The sequence below is a fragment of the Bufo bufo genome, chromosome 5 (assembly GCF_905171765.1).
Source record: "Bufo bufo chromosome 5, aBufBuf1.1, whole genome shotgun sequence".
NCBI classification, from domain to species: domain Eukaryota; kingdom Metazoa; phylum Chordata; class Amphibia; order Anura; family Bufonidae; genus Bufo; species Bufo bufo.
The window spans coordinates 310,530,433-310,548,998 of record NC_053393.1 but is presented as its reverse complement, the minus strand read 5'-3'; the positions used below and the strand labels follow the sequence as shown (position 1 = coordinate 310,548,998).

The window sequence follows — 18,566 nt, the reverse complement described above, 5'->3', positions numbered from 1 at the left end:
ATCACACTAGGATATTTTTGAGAGAAACATTGTTTTTAGCACGTAAGGCAATAGCCATTAGATGGATGGGTGATAGGGCGCCTACCTTAACCCAATGGAAACAACTGGTCAACACTGTTATACCATATGAGAACATAGTATTCAAAAACAGAGGCTGCTCGCCCAAATTTCAAAAGGTGTGGGGGGCATGGTGTGAGTCTCCCAGAACTGCTTATTCAGTCCAAAGGCTGACCGAAGCTTTAAGAGCAGAACAAGTTTGATAGTCATACAGTCAGATAGGTGGAAACAGAGGATCTCTGTGAAAAAGATAGGCCACGAGATGTGAATTACTTAGGCTACTTTCACACTAGCGTTCGGAGCGGGTCCGTCTGATGTTTCATCAGACGGATCCGCTCCTATAATGCAGACGTTTGCATCCGTTCAGAACGGATCCGTCTGCATTATAACTTAGAAAAATTTCTAAGTGTGAAAGTAGCCTGAGCGGATCCGTCCAGACTTTACATTGAAAGTCAATGGGGGCGGATCCGTTTGAAGATTGAGCCATATAGTGTCATCTTCAAACGGATCCGTCCCCATTGACTTACATTGTAAGTCTGGACGGATCCGCTCGCCTCCGCACGGCCAGGCGGACACTCGAACGCTGCAAGCAGCGTTCAGGTGTCCGCTCACTGAGCGGAGCGGAGGCTGAACGCTGGCAGGCGGATGCATTCTCAGTGGATCCGCCTCCACTGAGAATGCATTAGGGCCGGACGGCTGCGTTCAGGGCCGCTTGTGAGCCCCTTCAAACGGAGCTCACGAGCGGACACCTGAACGCAGGTGTGAAAGTAGCCTTAGGCTCAATTCACACCTGAGCGTTTTACAGCGCGTTCCTACGCGCTGTAAAACGCTCAACAAGGAGAAACCAATGCTTCCCTATGGGAATGGTTCTCACCTGGGCGTTTTACAGCGCGTACGATCGCGCTGTAAAACGCCCGACGCTCACACAAGTTCGGTAGCGTTTTTTTGGGCGCTTGTCGCGCGTTCCCGTACATAGACTTTCGGGAACGCGCGACACTGTGTGCACACTTGTCTCTGTATGCGCGCTTGTAAACGCCCGTACAATCGCGCATACAGAGCGCTCGTTTCAGAACGCTCAGGTGTGAATTGAGCCTTATAGAGTATTTTAATCATTAATACAAATACCTCTTGTCTGGACAAGAAAACGCAAACCTGTAGATACAGCACAGGTGTTTACCGTTTTGTTTGTTATGCATTGTCATGTAATATATATGCATCTATTGGAGTCTGCTGAAGTGCATTGTGTCAGACTGTATACAATGATTGTCATTATACTTTACTTTGTGTGTTCAATAACGAGAATTTAAAAAAATGACAACTTTTTAAAATTTTTTTATACAAAGTTGTCAATTTACAGAGATATTTCTCTCACCCAGCATGGGTATATGTAAAAATACACCCCAAAACACGTTGCCCGACTTCTCCTGAGTACGGCGATACCACGTGTGACACTTTTTTGCAGCCAAGATGCGCAAAGGGGCCGAAAGTCCAACGAGTACCTTTTATGAGGGCATTTTTAGGCATTTGGATTCCAGACTTCTTCTCACGCTTTAGGGCCCCTAAAATGCCAGGGCAGTATAAATACCCCACATGTGACCTTATTTTGGAAAGAAGACACCCCAAGGTATTCCGTGAGGGGCATGGCGAGTTCATAGAAGAATTGATTTATTAATTTTGTTCTCACAAAGTCTCCCTTTCCGCTAACTTGTGACAAAAAGTTCAATCTTTCATGGACTCAATATGCCCCTCAGCGAATACCTTGGGGTGTCTTCTTTCCGAAATGAGGTAATTTGTGGGGTGTTTGTACTGCCCTGGCATTTGAGGGTCTCCGCAATCATTACATGTATGGCCAGCATTAGGAGTTTCTGCTATTCTCCTTAGGCCTCATGCACACGACTGTTTGAGTCCGCATCCGAGCTGCCGTTTTGGCGGCATCCGTGGCTGTCCGCATCCGTGGCTCTGTTCCGCGGCCCCGCTAAAAAAATATAACATGTCCTATTCTTGTCCGCGCTTTGCGGACAAGAAAAGGCATTTATATTGTTGGCACCCGTTCCGCAAATTGTGGAAGGCAACACAGGCGCCTTCCCTTTTTTGCGGATCCGCGGTTTGCGGACGGCAAAAAACGGCACGGTCGTGTGCATGAGGCCTTATATTGAGCATACAGGTAATGAGATTTTTTTTTTACGTTCAGTGTCTGGGCTGAAAGAAAAAATGAACGGCACAGATTTCTTCATTCGCATCGATCAATGTGGATGAAAAAATCTCTGCCAAAAAATGTGCAAAAGAAAAGAAGGGGAAAGGACATAGGAGTGCTTGCGAAGTAAAGCTGCGATCGCTAATAAAGATCCAAAAAGCTCAAAAGTGATCTTTATAACGCCTCAGCGATTTTACAGTGTTTTTGCAGTGATCAGAAAAAATAAATTCTGTCACTGCGGTGGGGCGGACTGAACGCAACTGTGCGCATAAGATCAGGCCTGATCGGGTGAACACTGCGTTTTTTGTAGAGCCTAAGGTGACCCTAATGTACTGATCTAGATCTGATTGCGATCAATCTTGATCACTTACAGATACTATATAGTACTAGTGCTGATTAGCGACAGCGATAACGCTAATCAGTGACTGCGGTGCGGTGGGCGCTAACTACGTAGCTAAGTAGCTAACTGGAGGTGATAAGGGACCCTTAGGCCCTTTTCACACGTCCGCAATTCTGTTCCGCATTTTGCGGAACGGAATTGCGGACCCATTTATTTCTAGGGGGAAAGACTTTGTCCCGCAATTGCGGATCTGCATTCCAGGTCCGCACTTCCGTTCCGCAAAAATATAGAACATATATTCTTCGCCGCAATTGCGGACAAGAAAAGGCATTTTCTATATAGTTCTGGCAATGTGCGGATCCGCAAAATGCGGAAAGCACATTGCCGGTGTCCGTGTTTTGCGGATCCGCAAAACACATACGGACGTCTGAATGGCGCCTTACAGGGGGGTGATCAATGACGGGGGTGATCAGGGAGTCTATATGGGGTGATCAGGGGTTAATAAGTGACGGGGAAGGGGGGTGTGTAGTGTAGTGTGGTGCTTCTTACAGAGCTACCTGTGTCCTCTGGTGGTCGATCCAAGCAAAAGGGACCACCAGAGGACCAGGTAGCAGGTATATCAGACGCCGTTAACAAAACAGCGTCTAATATACCTTTCTGTTGCGATTTTTGTAACATCTACAGCCTGCCAGCGAATGATCAGCGCTGGCAGGCTGTAGATCAACTTGTGAACTGCGCGATCCTGTGAGCACGCGTTCACAGGAAATCTCGGGTCTCTCGAGATGACGGCAATAGGCGTCGCTGAACCCCGAGAGTGCCGCCGCCCGGACGCCTATCGGTGTTACGTGTGCGGCAAGTGGTTAACTAGGGGTGTAGTGATTGTTTTGACCCCACAGGTGTGTTCCAGAATTTAATGTGCATCTGAGGGTGAAAAATGAAAATTGCAACTTTTCCACAGATATGCCATTTCAGTACCCAATATGTTGTCACCAAGTGTGTGCCACTGTGAAAAGTTAGCACTCTACTTATTATGCTGTTTCCTAGTTTTAGAAACGTCCTACGTTTGGTGCCATTCTATTGGCTGAAATATTACAATGCTCAGGTGTGAAACAGCACCATGCAAATTTGAGACCTAATTTTGTCACTTATAATTTAGATGAGCGCTTCCAGTGTGGAAAATGCGCTCCGTGTGGGAGTGCGATTTCCTGTTATGGACATGCAACATAATGTGGTCAAAATAATTCAGTAGATACAAGGTCGGACAGAGACACGCAGTATTATAAATCATGATAATGCCGTATGGTTTGTGAAAGAACCAGCATCCTTAAAGAGGACCTTTCACTTGTAAAAACTATGTGAACTAAGTATGCTGCCATGTAGAGCGGCGCTTGTGGAATCTCACTGCACTTACTATTATCCCCGGGCGCCGCTCCGTTCTCCCGTTCTGCCCTCCGGTACCTTTGCTCCTTAAGTTTTAGTAGGCGGGTCTTCCCTTGTTCTGTGGGCGTCTCTTTCTCCTAGGCCAGTGGTGGGCAACCTTTTTTTTCAACTGAGCCAAATCTCGCCAAAGCCACGATTGAAATTTATTTTGAGAGCCACATTTTTAAAACCGAAAATACATAGGATGGTACACTGTTTTTAGTTTCAATAAGTTTTTATTGAGAATATTGTGCATGCAAGTATCCACATAGGTCGGGTACTGTGGGACTCTTTGCACCGGCCCTGTCACGTGGACGTGACCAGAGCCTGTGCAAGGATTTTTTGGCAACACAAGCGAAGCTACATCTCGGTGACCCCCCCCCTCCCCCCGCCCGCAGCTCACCTGGTCCTGGTTCTGTCTGCAGCAGCTGGCTTCTCCTCTGTGTGGTCCTGATATCTTCGCTCTGCTTCAATCTGGTTTGAGGACTGTACTTTTCGCCCTATAAGATGCACATAGGTTTTAGAGGAGTATAATAAGAAACAATATTTTCCATTATACCTCAGGTCAGACCCCCAATGTTAATCATACCTCAGATCAGCCCCCCATATCAGCCGTCAGCACCCCATCCATCATGCCCATGTCAGCCGTCAGCCCCCATCCATCATGCCCCCATGTCAGCCGTCATGCCCCTATGTCAGCCGTCAGCCCCCCATGTCAGCACCCCATCCATCATGCCCATGTCAGCCGTCAGCACCCCATCCATCATGCCCATGTCAGCCGTCAGCACCCCATCCATCATGCCCCCATGTCAGCCGTCATGCCCCCATGTCAGCACCCCATCCATCATGCCCATGTCAGCCGTCAGCACCCCATCCATCATGCCCATGTCAGCCGTCAGCACCCCATCCATCATGCCCATGTCAGCCGTCAGCACCCCATCCATCATGCCCATGTCAGCCGTCAGCATCCCATCATGCCCATGTCAGCCCCCATCCATCATTACCCCCCATGTCAGCCATCAGCCCCCCATGTCAGCCATCATGCCCCCCATGTCAGCCGTCAGCACCCCATCCATCATGCCCATGTCAGCTGTCAGCCCCCATCCATCATGCCCCCCATGTCAGCCGTCATGCCCCTATGTCAGCCGTCAGCACCCCATGTCAGCCGTCAGCCCCCCATGTTAGCACTCCATCCATCATGTCCATGTCAGCCGTCAGCCCCCATCCATCATGCCCCCCATGTCAGCCGTCATGCCCCTATGTCAGCCGTCAGCACCCCATGTCAGCCGTCAGCCATCAGCCCCTGATGTCAGCACTCCATCCATCATGTCCATGTCAGCCATCAGCCCCCATCCATCATGCCCCCCATGTCAGCCATCATGACCTTATGTCAGCCGTCAGCCCCCCATGTCAGCACCCCATCCATCATGCCCATGTCAGCCGTCAGCACCCCATCTATCATGCCCATGTCAGCCATCAGCACCCCATCATGCCCATGTCAGCCCCCATCCATCATTACCCCCCATGTCAGCCATCATGCCCCCCATGACAGCCGTCAGCCCCCATCCATTATGCTCCTTAATGGGGGACAATGTTGGAGTCTGCACCATCGGGGGGGTGACATGATGAGGGACAATGTTGGAGTCGGTACCTGATATATCACTGGGGTCTGGCTGGAGTGGGGTCGGTCTGGTCCTGGCTCCAATCTCAGCTGGCTCTGCCTTAAGGTCTTCTCCAGAGTCCAGACTAGAGTCCAGCAGGGTCGGCAAAGTTCCAACAAGTCGTGCCTCAGTGTTACTCTGTGACTGTGTTCTTCTGCTGCCAGCCTGGAGGGGCAGCTTTTACAGGCCATAGCAGACAGAGCAGCTCCGCCTCCTCGCCTCCCTCCGCCGCGGCCCCACTGACAGTCAGTGACGCCTCCTTTGGCCTGAGCGCCGCACGGCACACATGTAGGCAGGACAGCCGCAGGCTGCCGCCCCCGAGAGGAGGGAGGGGAGCGGGCGCCCGGCACACAGAACAGTGCTCCAGATCGGCGTAGGGTTGTTTTGAAACCAAAATTTTGATTCGCTTTCGTCACCATAAAAAAGTATTGTGATACTCAATACCATGCCAAAAAAAAAAAAAACACCAAAAAAAGCTGCGTGCATTTCACATTTTATGAAACATTCGGCCCATAATAGAACAGTCCTATGCTATTTTTTGGGGTGACAAGGTGACTAAAAAGGCTATGTAATATGTTTATTTATTTATTGTTTATATATTTTATATGTAAAATTGGGAAAGGGGGGATTTAAACGTAATATTTTAAAGTACTTTCACATTAGCGTTTTTCATTTCCGGCACTGAGTTCCGTCACAGGGGCTCTATACCGGAAAATAACTGATCAGTTTTATCCCCATGCATTCTGAATGGAGAGTAATCCGTTCAGGATGCATCAGGATGTCTTCAGTTCAGTCATTTTGACTGATCAGGCAAAAGATAAAACCGTAGCATGCTACGGTTTTATCTCCGGCGAAAAAAAATGAAGATTTGCCTGAATGCCGGATCCGGCATTTTTCCCCATAGGAATGTATTAGTGCCGGATCCGGCATTCAAAATACTGGAATGCACCCGCACTAAATCCGGACCCATTCACTTCTATGGGGCTGTGCACATGAGCGGTGATTTTCACACATCACTTGTGCGTTGCGTGAAAATCGCAGCATGCTCTGTTGTGCGTTTTTCGCGCAACGCAGGCCCCATAGAAGTTAATGGGGCTGTGTGAAAATCGCAAGCAAGTGCGATTTTCACGCATGGTTCCTAGGATGAAAGTCTATTCACTGTATTATTTTCCCTTATAACATGGTTATAAGGGAAAATAATAGCATTCTGAATACAGAATGCATAGTAGAAGGTCAATATAATAAACATTGGTGGCGCAGTGCGCCCCCCCATCACCCCAATATAATAAACATTGGTGGCGCAGTGCGCCCCCCCTCAATATAATAAACATTGGTGGCGCAGTGCGCCCCCCATCACCCCAATATAATAAACATTGGTGGCGCAGTGCGCCCCCCCTCAATATAATAAACATTGGTGGCGCAGTGCGCCCCCCCATCACCCCAATATAATAAACACTGGTGGCGCAGTGCGCCCCCCCTCAATATAATAAACATTGGTGGCGCAGTGCGCCCCCCCTCAATATAATAAACATTGGTGGCGCAGTGCGCCCCCCCTCAATATAATAAACATTGGTGGCGCAGTGCGCCCCCCCTCAATATAATAAACATTGGTGGCGCAGTGCGCCCCCCCTCAATATAATAAACATTGGTGGCGCAGTGCGCCCCCTACTCAGTATAATAAACATTGGTGGCGCAGTGGGCAGTGCCAATGAGGGTTAAAAAAATAAAATAAAATTAACTCACCTCCTCCAATTGATCGTCTCCTGTAATTACTTCTTTCTAGTTTCTTCAGGACGCAGGACCTGTGGTGACATCACTGAGCTCATCACATGATCCATCACCATGGTAATGGGCCATGTGATGAGCTCAGTGACGTCACCACAGGTCCTGAAGAAACTAGAAAGAAGTAAGAACAGGAGACCGGCAGCTACCTGATCAACTGGAGGAGGTGAGTTAATTTTCTTTTATTATTTTTAACCCTCATTGGCACTTCCCACTGTGCCACCAACGTTTATTATACTGGGGGGGGGGGGCGCACTGTGCCACCAACGTTTATCATACTGGGGGGGGGGCGCACTGTGCCACCAACGTTTATTATACTGGGGGGGGGCGCACTGTGCCACCAACGTTTATTATACTGGGGGGGGGCGCACTGTGCCACCAACGTTTATTATACTGGGGGGGGGGGCGCACTGTGCCACCAACGTTTATCATACTGGGGGGGGGCGCACTGTGCCACCAACGTTTATTATACTGGGGGGGGGGGCGCACTGTGCCACCAACGTTTATTATACTGGGGGGGGGCGCACTGTGCCACCAACATTTATTATACTGGGGGGGGGGGGGCACTGTGCCACCAACGTTTCTTATACAAATACAGGAGGCGGGTGCCGGAATCAAATAGCCGGCACCCGACCTCTGTGACAGGGAGCTGCGATCAGCGGCAGTTAACCCCTCAGTTACCGCACCTGAAGGGTTAACTCAACTGCCGCTGATCGCAGCTCCCTGTCACAGAGGTCGGGTGCCGGCTATTTGATTCCGGCACCCGCCTCCTGTATTTGTATTTCAGGTCAGTTTTCTTCATTGGTGGCGCAGTGGCCACAGCCCCTCCCCTCCTCCTCCTGTCTCTTCTTATTGGCAGCGGCGGGGGCAGCAGCAGCACAGGGGGGAGGGAGAGACTCCTCCTGCGCTGCTGAGAACGATCATCTCCTGTGCCCGCCGCTGTATTGAGCAGAGCTGCGGCGGCGGGTCCAGTCGCAAATGGCATCTGGAGCCCTGCAGAAGAGCCGCATTAAAGTGTGTAAAGAGCCGCATGTGGCTCGCGAGCCGCGGCTTGCCGACCACTGTCCTAGGCTGTAGCGCTGGCCACAGCACAGCTCACAGCATGGGAGAAAAAACCTCCCAGGCTGTGAGCTGTGCGCTGCGATTGGCCAGCGCTACAGCCTAGGAGAAGGAGACGCCCACAGGACAAGGGAAGACACCGCCTACTATAACTTAAGGAGCAAAGGTACCGGAGGGCAGAACGGGAGAACAGAGCGGCGCCCGGGGATAATAGTAAGTGCAGTGAGATTCCACAGGCGCCGCTCTACATGGCAGCATACTTAGTTCACATAGTTTTTACAAGTGAAAGGTCCTCTTTAAGTGAAAGTCACGCTCCCAAATGGATTGCGTTTTTCGCACTCAACACACCTGTCTGAAATTGCCCTTACACAGCGCTGGCTGAGGTTCTGAGATGAAAGTCAGCTGTAGTCAGATGAAGATGACTTGGATGAGGATGAAGGTGCAAACTGTGCTTTACCCTTAGTATGCCTCTTTAGCTGTGAAATGTCTGCAGGCTATATTAATCAGATAATGGCGTTAAGCCATGGTACATATACAGGGTGTGATAGCCGACCACTGGGAAATCTAGGAGGGAAAAGCAAGGCAATGGCGGGGATGTTGATGAATCCACTTTTTAGCTCTGTGAATGGCCAGTCTGCTACTGACTGGCCAAACAATTGCGATCGCTTTACTGTCACTGCTTCTGATGACACGGAGACACTTTGAAGCTGGGAAGTAACCATTTCGGATTGCACTAAATTACAAGCAATTGAGTCAACAGAAGGCTTACTTTGATAAAATGAATAAGCTGTAGTACCTGATTACGTTTTCATGGGTCCAAACCCATTTCCGGTGGCTGCACAACAGATCAACTGCGAACACATATTCCCATACATTGTCAGACAGATCCTCTCCATACTTCTCACTTTGATGAAATTTGACATCTGGATACAGCTGTATTGCCATAAGGACACTATTCAGAAGGACGCTTACGTTCATTGGTGGACTCTGCAAAACAAGTTAGATGATTTCAGTCTTCACCATCATCCTTTATGGACTTTATAACTGACAATGCATACACTAAACAATATTATGACAACCACATCAGAAAATGCATTAAAGGGGTATTGCAGTTGACTTCAGGATAGGTGATCAATATCAGTTTGACAGGGGTTCCTCAAGATAGGTCATCAGTCTCAGATCGGCAGGGGGGGGGGGGGGGGGGGGTTTGGTGTGTGCGACTCCTAGCACCCCTGCCGATCAGCTGTTTAAAGAGACAGCAGTGCTCACATGAGATTTTTATATTAATGTCTGCTGGATAGGTAATCAATGTCAGATCGGTGGGGGTCTAACACCCAGGGGACAATGACCTGGGGCAAGGGAATGGAAGTGGAATGGAGGGAGAAACTAGAATAGTTCATAATGAAAGGCATAAAAATAAAATAAATAAAATAATCAAAAACCTCTAAATTGTCTACTAATACCAGGACCCTGACCAATAAAATTGGTGAACTAGAGTTAGTAATGTCTGAGGAGGACTATGACAGTGGGAATAACTGAGACATGGATGAATGATAGCTATGACTGGGCAGAAAGGATCGTAAAAGTAGGATTTTGTCTTACCTATAAAATCCTTTTCTCACCGAGTTCATTGGGGGACACAGAAGACTATGGGTATAGCTGCTACCACTAGGCGGCGACACTAAGCAAAACAGTGTTAGCTCCTCTTCTCAGGTATACACCTCCTGCAGACACTGAGCTAATCAGTTTGTACGAAAGCAGTAGGAGCAGCCAGGAGAAGCCAACAGAAAACAATAAGTAGTAAGAAAGGCGAAGATGGGGCAGAATCAAGAACTGGAGGGACCTAATCAGGGAAAACCAGCAATGTACTTACGGGGTGGGAGTTTTGTCCCCCAATGAACTCAGCGAGAAAAGGATTTTACAGGCAAGACAAAAATCCTACTTTCTCGCTCGTATCATTGGGGGACACAGAAGACCATTGGAACTTAAACAGCAGTACCATGGGGAGGAAACAAGACCAGAACGAATCCAAGGCCTGTCATAAGGCCCTGCACAGAATTGCGGGGGGAGGACACACCCGGACCCCTGAAAAAGGACAGGAAGAACCATTCCCAGGAAGGTCATCTAGAGTGTCTGAATACCTAGATGTCCCGGCTGGGCAGAAGAACAGCCCCTGGGACATAAGCCAGGGCTTAGGAGACTTTGGAAGAAGTGGAGATCACACTGAATATCCACAAGATAGACAAGAATGAAAACAAGTCAGGTGCCAGAGCAAACGGAGCGACTACGGAATATACCGGAGAGAGAAAACATAGCCTGGGCACAGAAGAAGGTGCTAACCAAGGACCAGCACCCCAGGAAAAGACCCCCCTAGAGTGATCAACAGTCACAACATGGCACGAGAAGAAAAACGAAAAATGTCTGGATACCAAAAGCCAGAGAACTGCGGACGTGACAAATCTTGGCCAGCGCAAAGACTGCCTCATAGGGGGAGGCCATACCTGCACCCATGGCCTCTCCAGAGGGGGGACTCCACCTGAAAATGAGGTCAAACCGCAGTAGCCAACATGAACGGTTGGTAGCGCAATACTCCACCGGGGAAGGAAGAAAACTGGCAAACCGTGCCGATGTTCCACCTACTGAAGGAGTGCAGACGCCGAGTATGCCAAGGAAAAGCAACAAAATTAAAATGCTCCGCTTGGGGACTCGAGGCACGTCGTGGGTCAACACCCTGGAAAGACAGAGGCTGCCATATAGGCGCCCGACCCTAATCCATACAATGACTACCTGAGGAAAAGGATAGTGTGAAAGTAGTCACAGTATCTCATGGTAGTGCCAAAATACCACCTATGATGGGGGGGTAAGGCGATTGTCTGTGTATAGTAAGGAGACCACCCTTGGAACGGGATGGAATGCGACAAGGGGATAATGCGATAGGACAGAAGATTCCAGAGGTAGTGGGAATACTCCACCTATGGAAAGAGGGGAGCCCGACAAGATGTACAGTATCCACTGGTAGAGCAACACTGGTTGTGGAACTACCCCGCCGATGGAAGGAGTGTAATGCTACAGGATCTTACAGTATGCAGGTGTGGTACCCATCTCCACCTAAGAAAGACAGATAATGTAACAGGATAAACAGTTTCCAGTGGTAGTGGAGTTACTCCGCTGACAGAAAGAGGGAAACCCGAAAGATGTACAGTGTCCACTGGTAGTGCAGGCAATACTGGTTGTGCAACTACTCCGTCAATAGAAGAAGGGTAATGCAACAGGATCTACAGTATGCAATTGTGGTGCAACTAGTCCACCTATAGAAGGTGGAAATCCAACTGGACAGAAGATAACCAGGATTAACGCAATTACTCCGCCCGCAGAAGGTGGTAATGCGACAGAATATATGGTCTCCGGTGGAAGTGCAATTACTCCGCCTAAGGAAGGAGAGTAACAGTCTGTACAGGATCCAGTGGTAGCACAATTACTTCATGGAATGAGGATAATGTCACAGAATGTACAGTACCCAGTGGAAAAGTAAATACACCCACTATGGAAGGAGGGCAATCCAGTGGTAGTGCCAATACTCCACCTAGGAAGGAGGGTAATGGTACAGGCTGTACAGTATCCAGTGGTGAAGTAAATACTCTGCCTATGGAAAGAGACCTTGCTACCAGATGTATAAGGTCCCATGTGCAAATACCCTACCTATGAAAAAAGAGCAATGATACAGAATGAATACAATCCAGTGGTACTTCAAAATACTCCGCCTAAGAAAGGAGGGTAATGCTACAGACTGTACAGTATCCAGTGGTATTGCAAGTACTCCGTCTAAGAAAGGAGGGTAATACCACAAGCTGTACAGTATCCAGTGATAGGCAGAGTACTTGCACTATGAAGGAGTGTAATGTTACAGGCTGTACAGTATCCAGAGGTAGTGCAAGTACTCCGCCTATGAAGGTTTGCTACAGGCTGTACATTATACCGTGGTAGTGCAAGTACTCCGCCTATGAAGGTTTGCTACAGGCTGTACATTATACCGTGGTAGTGCAAGTACTCCGCCTATGAAAGGGAGTAATGCTACAGGATGTACACAATCCTAGTCGTAAGTAGCTAGCAGTAGGGCAAGCACGCCGCCTATCCATTGAGCCACTGGCTCCGCTGTAGCTGTAGAGAGGACACAGTGTAAGCCTGAACGTGGGGCACTACAAGCACTAAGATAACAAGCTGGTCACACACTGCTATATGGCGATGGAAACTAAGCCCAAAATAGGAGCGGAGCTTCAAGGGTTGATAATAATAATAGCTGTGGGAATTACATGCAACCTCATTTTAAGGGTACTTTTACACAGGGGCTCTATACCGGAAAAGAACCGATCAGGCATATCCCCATGCATTCTGAATGGAGTGTAATCCGTTCAGGATGCATCTGGATGTCTTCAGTTCAGTCATTTTGACTGATCAGGCAAAAAAGAAAAAACTGTAGCATGTTACGATTTTATCTCCGGCGAAAAAAACTGAAGACTTGCCTGAATGCCGGCATTTTTCCCTATAGGAATGTATTAGTGCCGGATCCGTCCTACAAGCATGACAAGATCCGGATCCGTCCTTCAAGCATGACAAGATCCGGATCCGTCCTTCAAGCATGACAAGATCCGGATCCGTCCTACAAGCATGACAAGATCCGGATCCGTCCTACAAGCATGACAAGATCCGGATCCGTCCTACAAGCATGACAAGCGGAGAGACGGATCCGTTCTTGCAATGCATTTGTGAGACGGATCCGCATCCGGATGCGTCTCACAAATGCTTTCAGTCACATCCAGATCGTCGGAACTGCCTGCCGGATCAGACGATCTGGATGTGACTGATCTGGATGTGACTGATCTGGATGTGACTGATCTGGATGTGACTGATCTGGATGTGACTGATCTGGATGTGACTGATCTGGATGTGACTGATCTGGATGTGACTGATCTGGATGTGACTGATCTGGATGTGACTGATCTGGATGTGACTGATCTGGATGTGACTGATCTGGATGTGACTGATCTGGATGTGACTGATCTGGATGTGACTGATCTGGATGTGACTGATCTGGATGTGACTGATCTGGATGTGACTGATCTGGATGTGACTGATCTGGATGTGCCGGATCACACTGCCGCAAGTGTGAAAGTAGCCTAAGAGTGATAGGTAATAATAATTTTTCCGCCAGCCACAGAAGCACTGAGGCAAGGAAGGGGTTGGGGGCGGAGTTCAGTGGGCCAAAGATATGGGCGCGAGAGTACAGTCCCCGTCCCTAAACACTCTGGGAGAATGCGGCATTGTAGGCTGCAGAGCCGGGCCGACCGGAAGAACTTCCGTCTGGGAGAGCAGCGCATGGAGAGAGCAGGAGTGTCAGGGGGATCTTGCCCCCCGAACAGGCGTACCGACGCCTAGTGAGAGAAATCAGCGGCCGGCCAAGGAGGCCTGCGAGCGAGGTTTTGAGGAAAAAATAAACATTTTACTGTGTTCACTTTAGAGAACACAGGAGAAGGAGACCAAGAAGAGGGTTAACTCCTAGAACCAACTACAGGGAGGAGGTGGGGATGCTGGGCAGCAGGGAAAGGTAGGTAATACTTACGTAGACGGTTTCTGCCCACACAGATTCAAGCAGTATCACCTTCCTCTGTGTGCTGCCCCTTGTAGCAGCAAGGTGACACTTTAGCTGGCGGGTAACAGAGGATTTGAGATCCACTGTTCCTCCTTTTCTTCCAGAGGGGGGGAACTAGCAGCGGGCTTGATGACCCACTGGTCTACCCCTTAAGTGTGGGGAAGACAGGTGGTCAAAGACATACTGATAGGGACCTTAGAGTGTGAGCTCCATTGGGGGACAGAGTGATAATGTCTGTAAAGCGCTGAGGAATATAGCAGTGCTATATAAGTGAAAAAATAAATACTAAGGGAAATGGATGAGGCAGAAAATCATAAGCTTATTATGGGTGAATTCAACTACCCAGATATAGACTGAACAGAAACCTGTGGATCTCATAAAAGAAACAGGTTATTGGCAAAAACTAACAACTAGCTTTCCCACCTGGTCCAGGAGCCGACTAGAGGGCCGGCCATACTGAAGGTAGTATTCACTAATAGATCTAACAGAACAACAGATGTGAAGGTTGGGGGATACCTGGGAAATAGTGACCATAAAATAATGACCTTCAAATTGTCATTCAAATGAATGGTTTTTCAGGGAGGCACAAAAAATGCAGAACTTCCGAAAAGCAAAATTTTACCAGCTTAGAAACTCCATCAGCCTCACTATTTGAGACAAAAGTCCTCAAAAATAAAAATACAGACACAAAACGGGAATTTTTAAAGGCATCTTAAACTCTCTTTGTGAGAAATACATACCTTATGGGAATAAAAGGGTCAGGAAAAAAAACATTGTAGATAAATAGAAATGTAAAAGGAGCTATAAATGACAAAAAGAAAGCATTTAAATTATTAAAACAGGAATGTAGAAAAGTAGTGCTAAAAACTACTAGGAGAAAAATAGAATATGTAAAAGACAGATAAAAGCAGCCAAGTTGGAGACAGGGAGGCTCATTGCCAAAAGAGAGTAAGACTAATCCTAAAATTTTCTTCAATTATATAAATGGTAAAAACTTTAAAGTGAAAGTTTTGACCCTTTAAGAAGCGATGGAGGAGTTGTAGAAAATGATGAGGAGAAAGCAAATTTATTAAAATGTTTTTTTTTTCTCCACTATTTTCACTGAGGAAAATGAGATGTCAGATGTAAACTCCCCCTTAAACATGGCCTGGCTGACTGAGGAAGAACCGCAGCAACATCTTAAGAGAAGTAATGCAGCAGACAGACCCTTATTTCTGATATTTAAGGACTCTATAATCATAGGGAGTGTTCCACAGGATTGGCTCTTAGCAAATTTGGTGCCAATATCCAAAATAGAATTAAAAACAGAGCACAGAAACTATAGCATGCCTCCCAAGTGTCCCTCTTTGGAAGGGACAGTCCCTCTTTGATCCTTAAATGTCCCTTTTTTTGACCTGGGGAATTAATGCATAAATGTGCATTAATACAGTTACTATATTGCTCCTTACTAAAAACTATCTGTATGGTTTCTACCTATATATTAGACCATAACTTCATTATTTGGCACAATTTGGACCTTAAAATATCAATCCAATAATTCATGTGATAAAATTTAAAGGGATATTGAAGCACAACAAAAAAAAAAATTGTCTCAAGGGCCCCGCATATTGTAAAAAACAAATGAACTTATACTAAACTAACCGATCCCCAGCTGCTACAATTGTGAAGGAGTCAGTAATTAAGCTTTGGACGAAGGCCCAGTATGAAAAAAAGTTGGGTAGTATGCTATAGGCCAGTAAATATAAGACCTGTCATGGGTAAACACTTTAAACATTTTCTAAGACATGCTATTCTTGGGTATCTTAAAGGGGTTCTGCAGTTTGTTTAAACTGATGAGCTATCCTCTGGATAGATCATCAGCATCTGATCGGCGGGGGGTCCAACACCCGGGACCCCTGCTTATCAGCTGTTTCAGAAGGCAGCGGTGCTGGCAGTAGCGCCGCAGCCCTCTCACTGTTTACTGCTGGCCCAGTGACATCACGACTAGTATCAACTGGCCTGGGCGTGGCTAAGCTCCGTTCACTTGAATGGAGCTTAGCCCCGCCCAGGCCAGTTGATACCAGGGGTGACGTCACTGGGCCAGCGGTAAACAGTGAGAAGGCCGCGGCGCTACTGCCAGCACCGCTGCCTTCTCAAACAGCTGATCGGCAGGGGTCCCAGGTGTTGGACCCCCCCCCCCCCCGCTGATCAGATGCTGATCTATCCAGAGGATAGATCATCAATTTAAACAAACTGCAGAACCCCTTTAATGAAAAACATTTAACGCTATTTTGGCACAGGTTTGTGAGGGATCGGTACTGTCAAAATAATTTAATCAGTTTCTATGAGGAGGTAAGTTTTAGACTTGATCGCGGTGAGTCAATGGATGTTGTATATCTGGACTTCTAACAAAGAATTTGATACTGTACCACATAAAAGGTTAGTACATAAAATGAGAAAGATTGGACTGGGGGAAAAATGTATGTGGGTAAGTAACTGGCTCAGTGATAGAAGGGTGGTTACTAGCGGTACACACTCAGATTGGGTTACCTCAGGAGTCAGTATAGGGCCCTATTCTCTTCAATATATTTGTCACGGTCCCTCTTTTGACAGATATCAGGAGATCAAAGAGACTGGCTACACGTGAAGGAATCTAACAGCCTCTTTGGTTACTTGCTTCAGTTGTTGTTATTGCTCGTGACCACACCCCTGGTTTCAGGTGTAGCTTAGTGGTCATCACACCTCCCCCTATATAGTCTGACCTCACCCTTCTGGCTATGTGGTTTATAGCTTCATTTGGATTTTGGAAGAGCTGGTGTGTTGTCCTCTTGTCCATCTCTTTAGAAGTTAAGTGTCTTGCTCCTTTGTGTCTTGTTGTCCCTTTCCTGTGTCAGTTCCTTCAACTGGGAAGGAGCGGATTGCCTCAAGCCCAGCCTTTATCTATAGGGCTCCTTAGGGTCTCAGGTTATGGTGTATGGACATTCCTACCTTCGGGGTGTGCCCATACGGATAGGAGACAAGGCAAGGAGTAAGGTTATTTAGGAGGTGGCCCTTCCCCTTTTCCCTAGCATTGAGGACTAGCAGCTTTTCCCTCCTCTCCTGTTGTCGGTGTGGTGTTCCCTCCCATACCTCCCCAGTGACAATATTTAGTAATGTTCTTGCAGAGGGACTGCTCTGTAAAATGTGTAAAGTAATTAACATGAAAGAGAAGAGAACAGTATACTGCTACAGTTGGATCTGGATAGATTGGAGGCTTGAGCAGAAAAGTAGCAGATAAGGTAACAATGATAAATGTAAGGTTATGCACATGGGAATGAATAATGCAAGTCACCAGTACAAACTAAATGGTAAAACACTGGGTAACACTGACATGGAAAAGGACTGTATGGAGCGAGCGCTTTGTACAGTATTAGAATGTATTGGCTCAGATGAACCGAAGTTATTACTTCGCGAAGTCTTGTGAGACTTTGGGTAATAACTTCAGAAATCAATTTCTACTGTTAAAAACCTTTTACCGAACTTGGTTTCGTTTTGCTCCATACAGTATTCTAACAAAAAGTTTCATGCAAATCGACTTCGAATGTTTCATCCGCATCCCTAGCATAGATGCACAAGACAAGTTGCACAAGAACACAGCAGAGATAGAGAGGGTTCAGAGGATGACAAAGTAGTAACTGGAATGGGTGAACAACAGTACCCAGAAAGATGATTAAAATTAGGGTTATTTAGTTTAGAAAAAAAAAAACAAAAAAAAAAAAACAACTGAGGTGAGACCCTAATAACTATTTACTAGTGAATGTTGGTAAATTTGAATATCATCGAAAAGTTAATTTATTTCAGTAATTCAATTGAAAAAGTAGAACTTATTATATAAGATTCATTATATACAGAGTGATCTATTTCAAGCATTTCAAACATAATGCATTTCAAGCATATCAAAACTGGTATAAAAGAAAAACTGTCTTAATTGCGCATAGCAACCAAAGAGATTCCACCTTTCAGAGCTCCTTTGGAAAATGAAATGAATAATCTGACTGGTTGCTATGGGCAACTGTAGGGGTCTGGATGTATTTTTGGAAAATTGGCTTTTACCTCAGTTTTATTTTTTATCAACTTTGCAGGATAACTGGCTGAACAGATGTCTTTTTCAGCCTTTATTATAAAACGAGATTTTTGTGAACTCACCTGTAAAATCTCTTTCTCGCGTAGTTCATTGGGGGACACAGGACCGTGGGTATAGATGCTTGCTGCCACTAGGAGGCGACACTAGGCTGAAAAGTGATAACTCCTCCCCTGCAGGCTATACCCCCTCCAGCCTGGAGAGAGCATATCAGTTTGTGCCCAAGCAATAGGAGTAGGAGAAAAAAAAAAAACCATACAGTAAACAACCAATAACTGACAAACGTCAGCCGGATTGAACCAGAACTG

General features: G+C 47.0%; 1 protein-coding gene across 1 annotated transcript in view; it reads right to left on the bottom strand.

Moving 5' to 3' along the window:
• ICE1 (interactor of little elongation complex ELL subunit 1) overlaps window positions 1-18,566 on the bottom strand; it is a 191,793-nt gene that overhangs the window by 34,262 nt on the left and 138,965 nt on the right. The window contains exon 17 of the mRNA XM_040434319.1: window positions 9,309-9,499. Coding sequence (XP_040290253.1) covers window positions 9,309-9,499 — 191 coding nt within the window. The remainder of the gene's footprint in view (window positions 1-9,308; window positions 9,500-18,566) is intronic.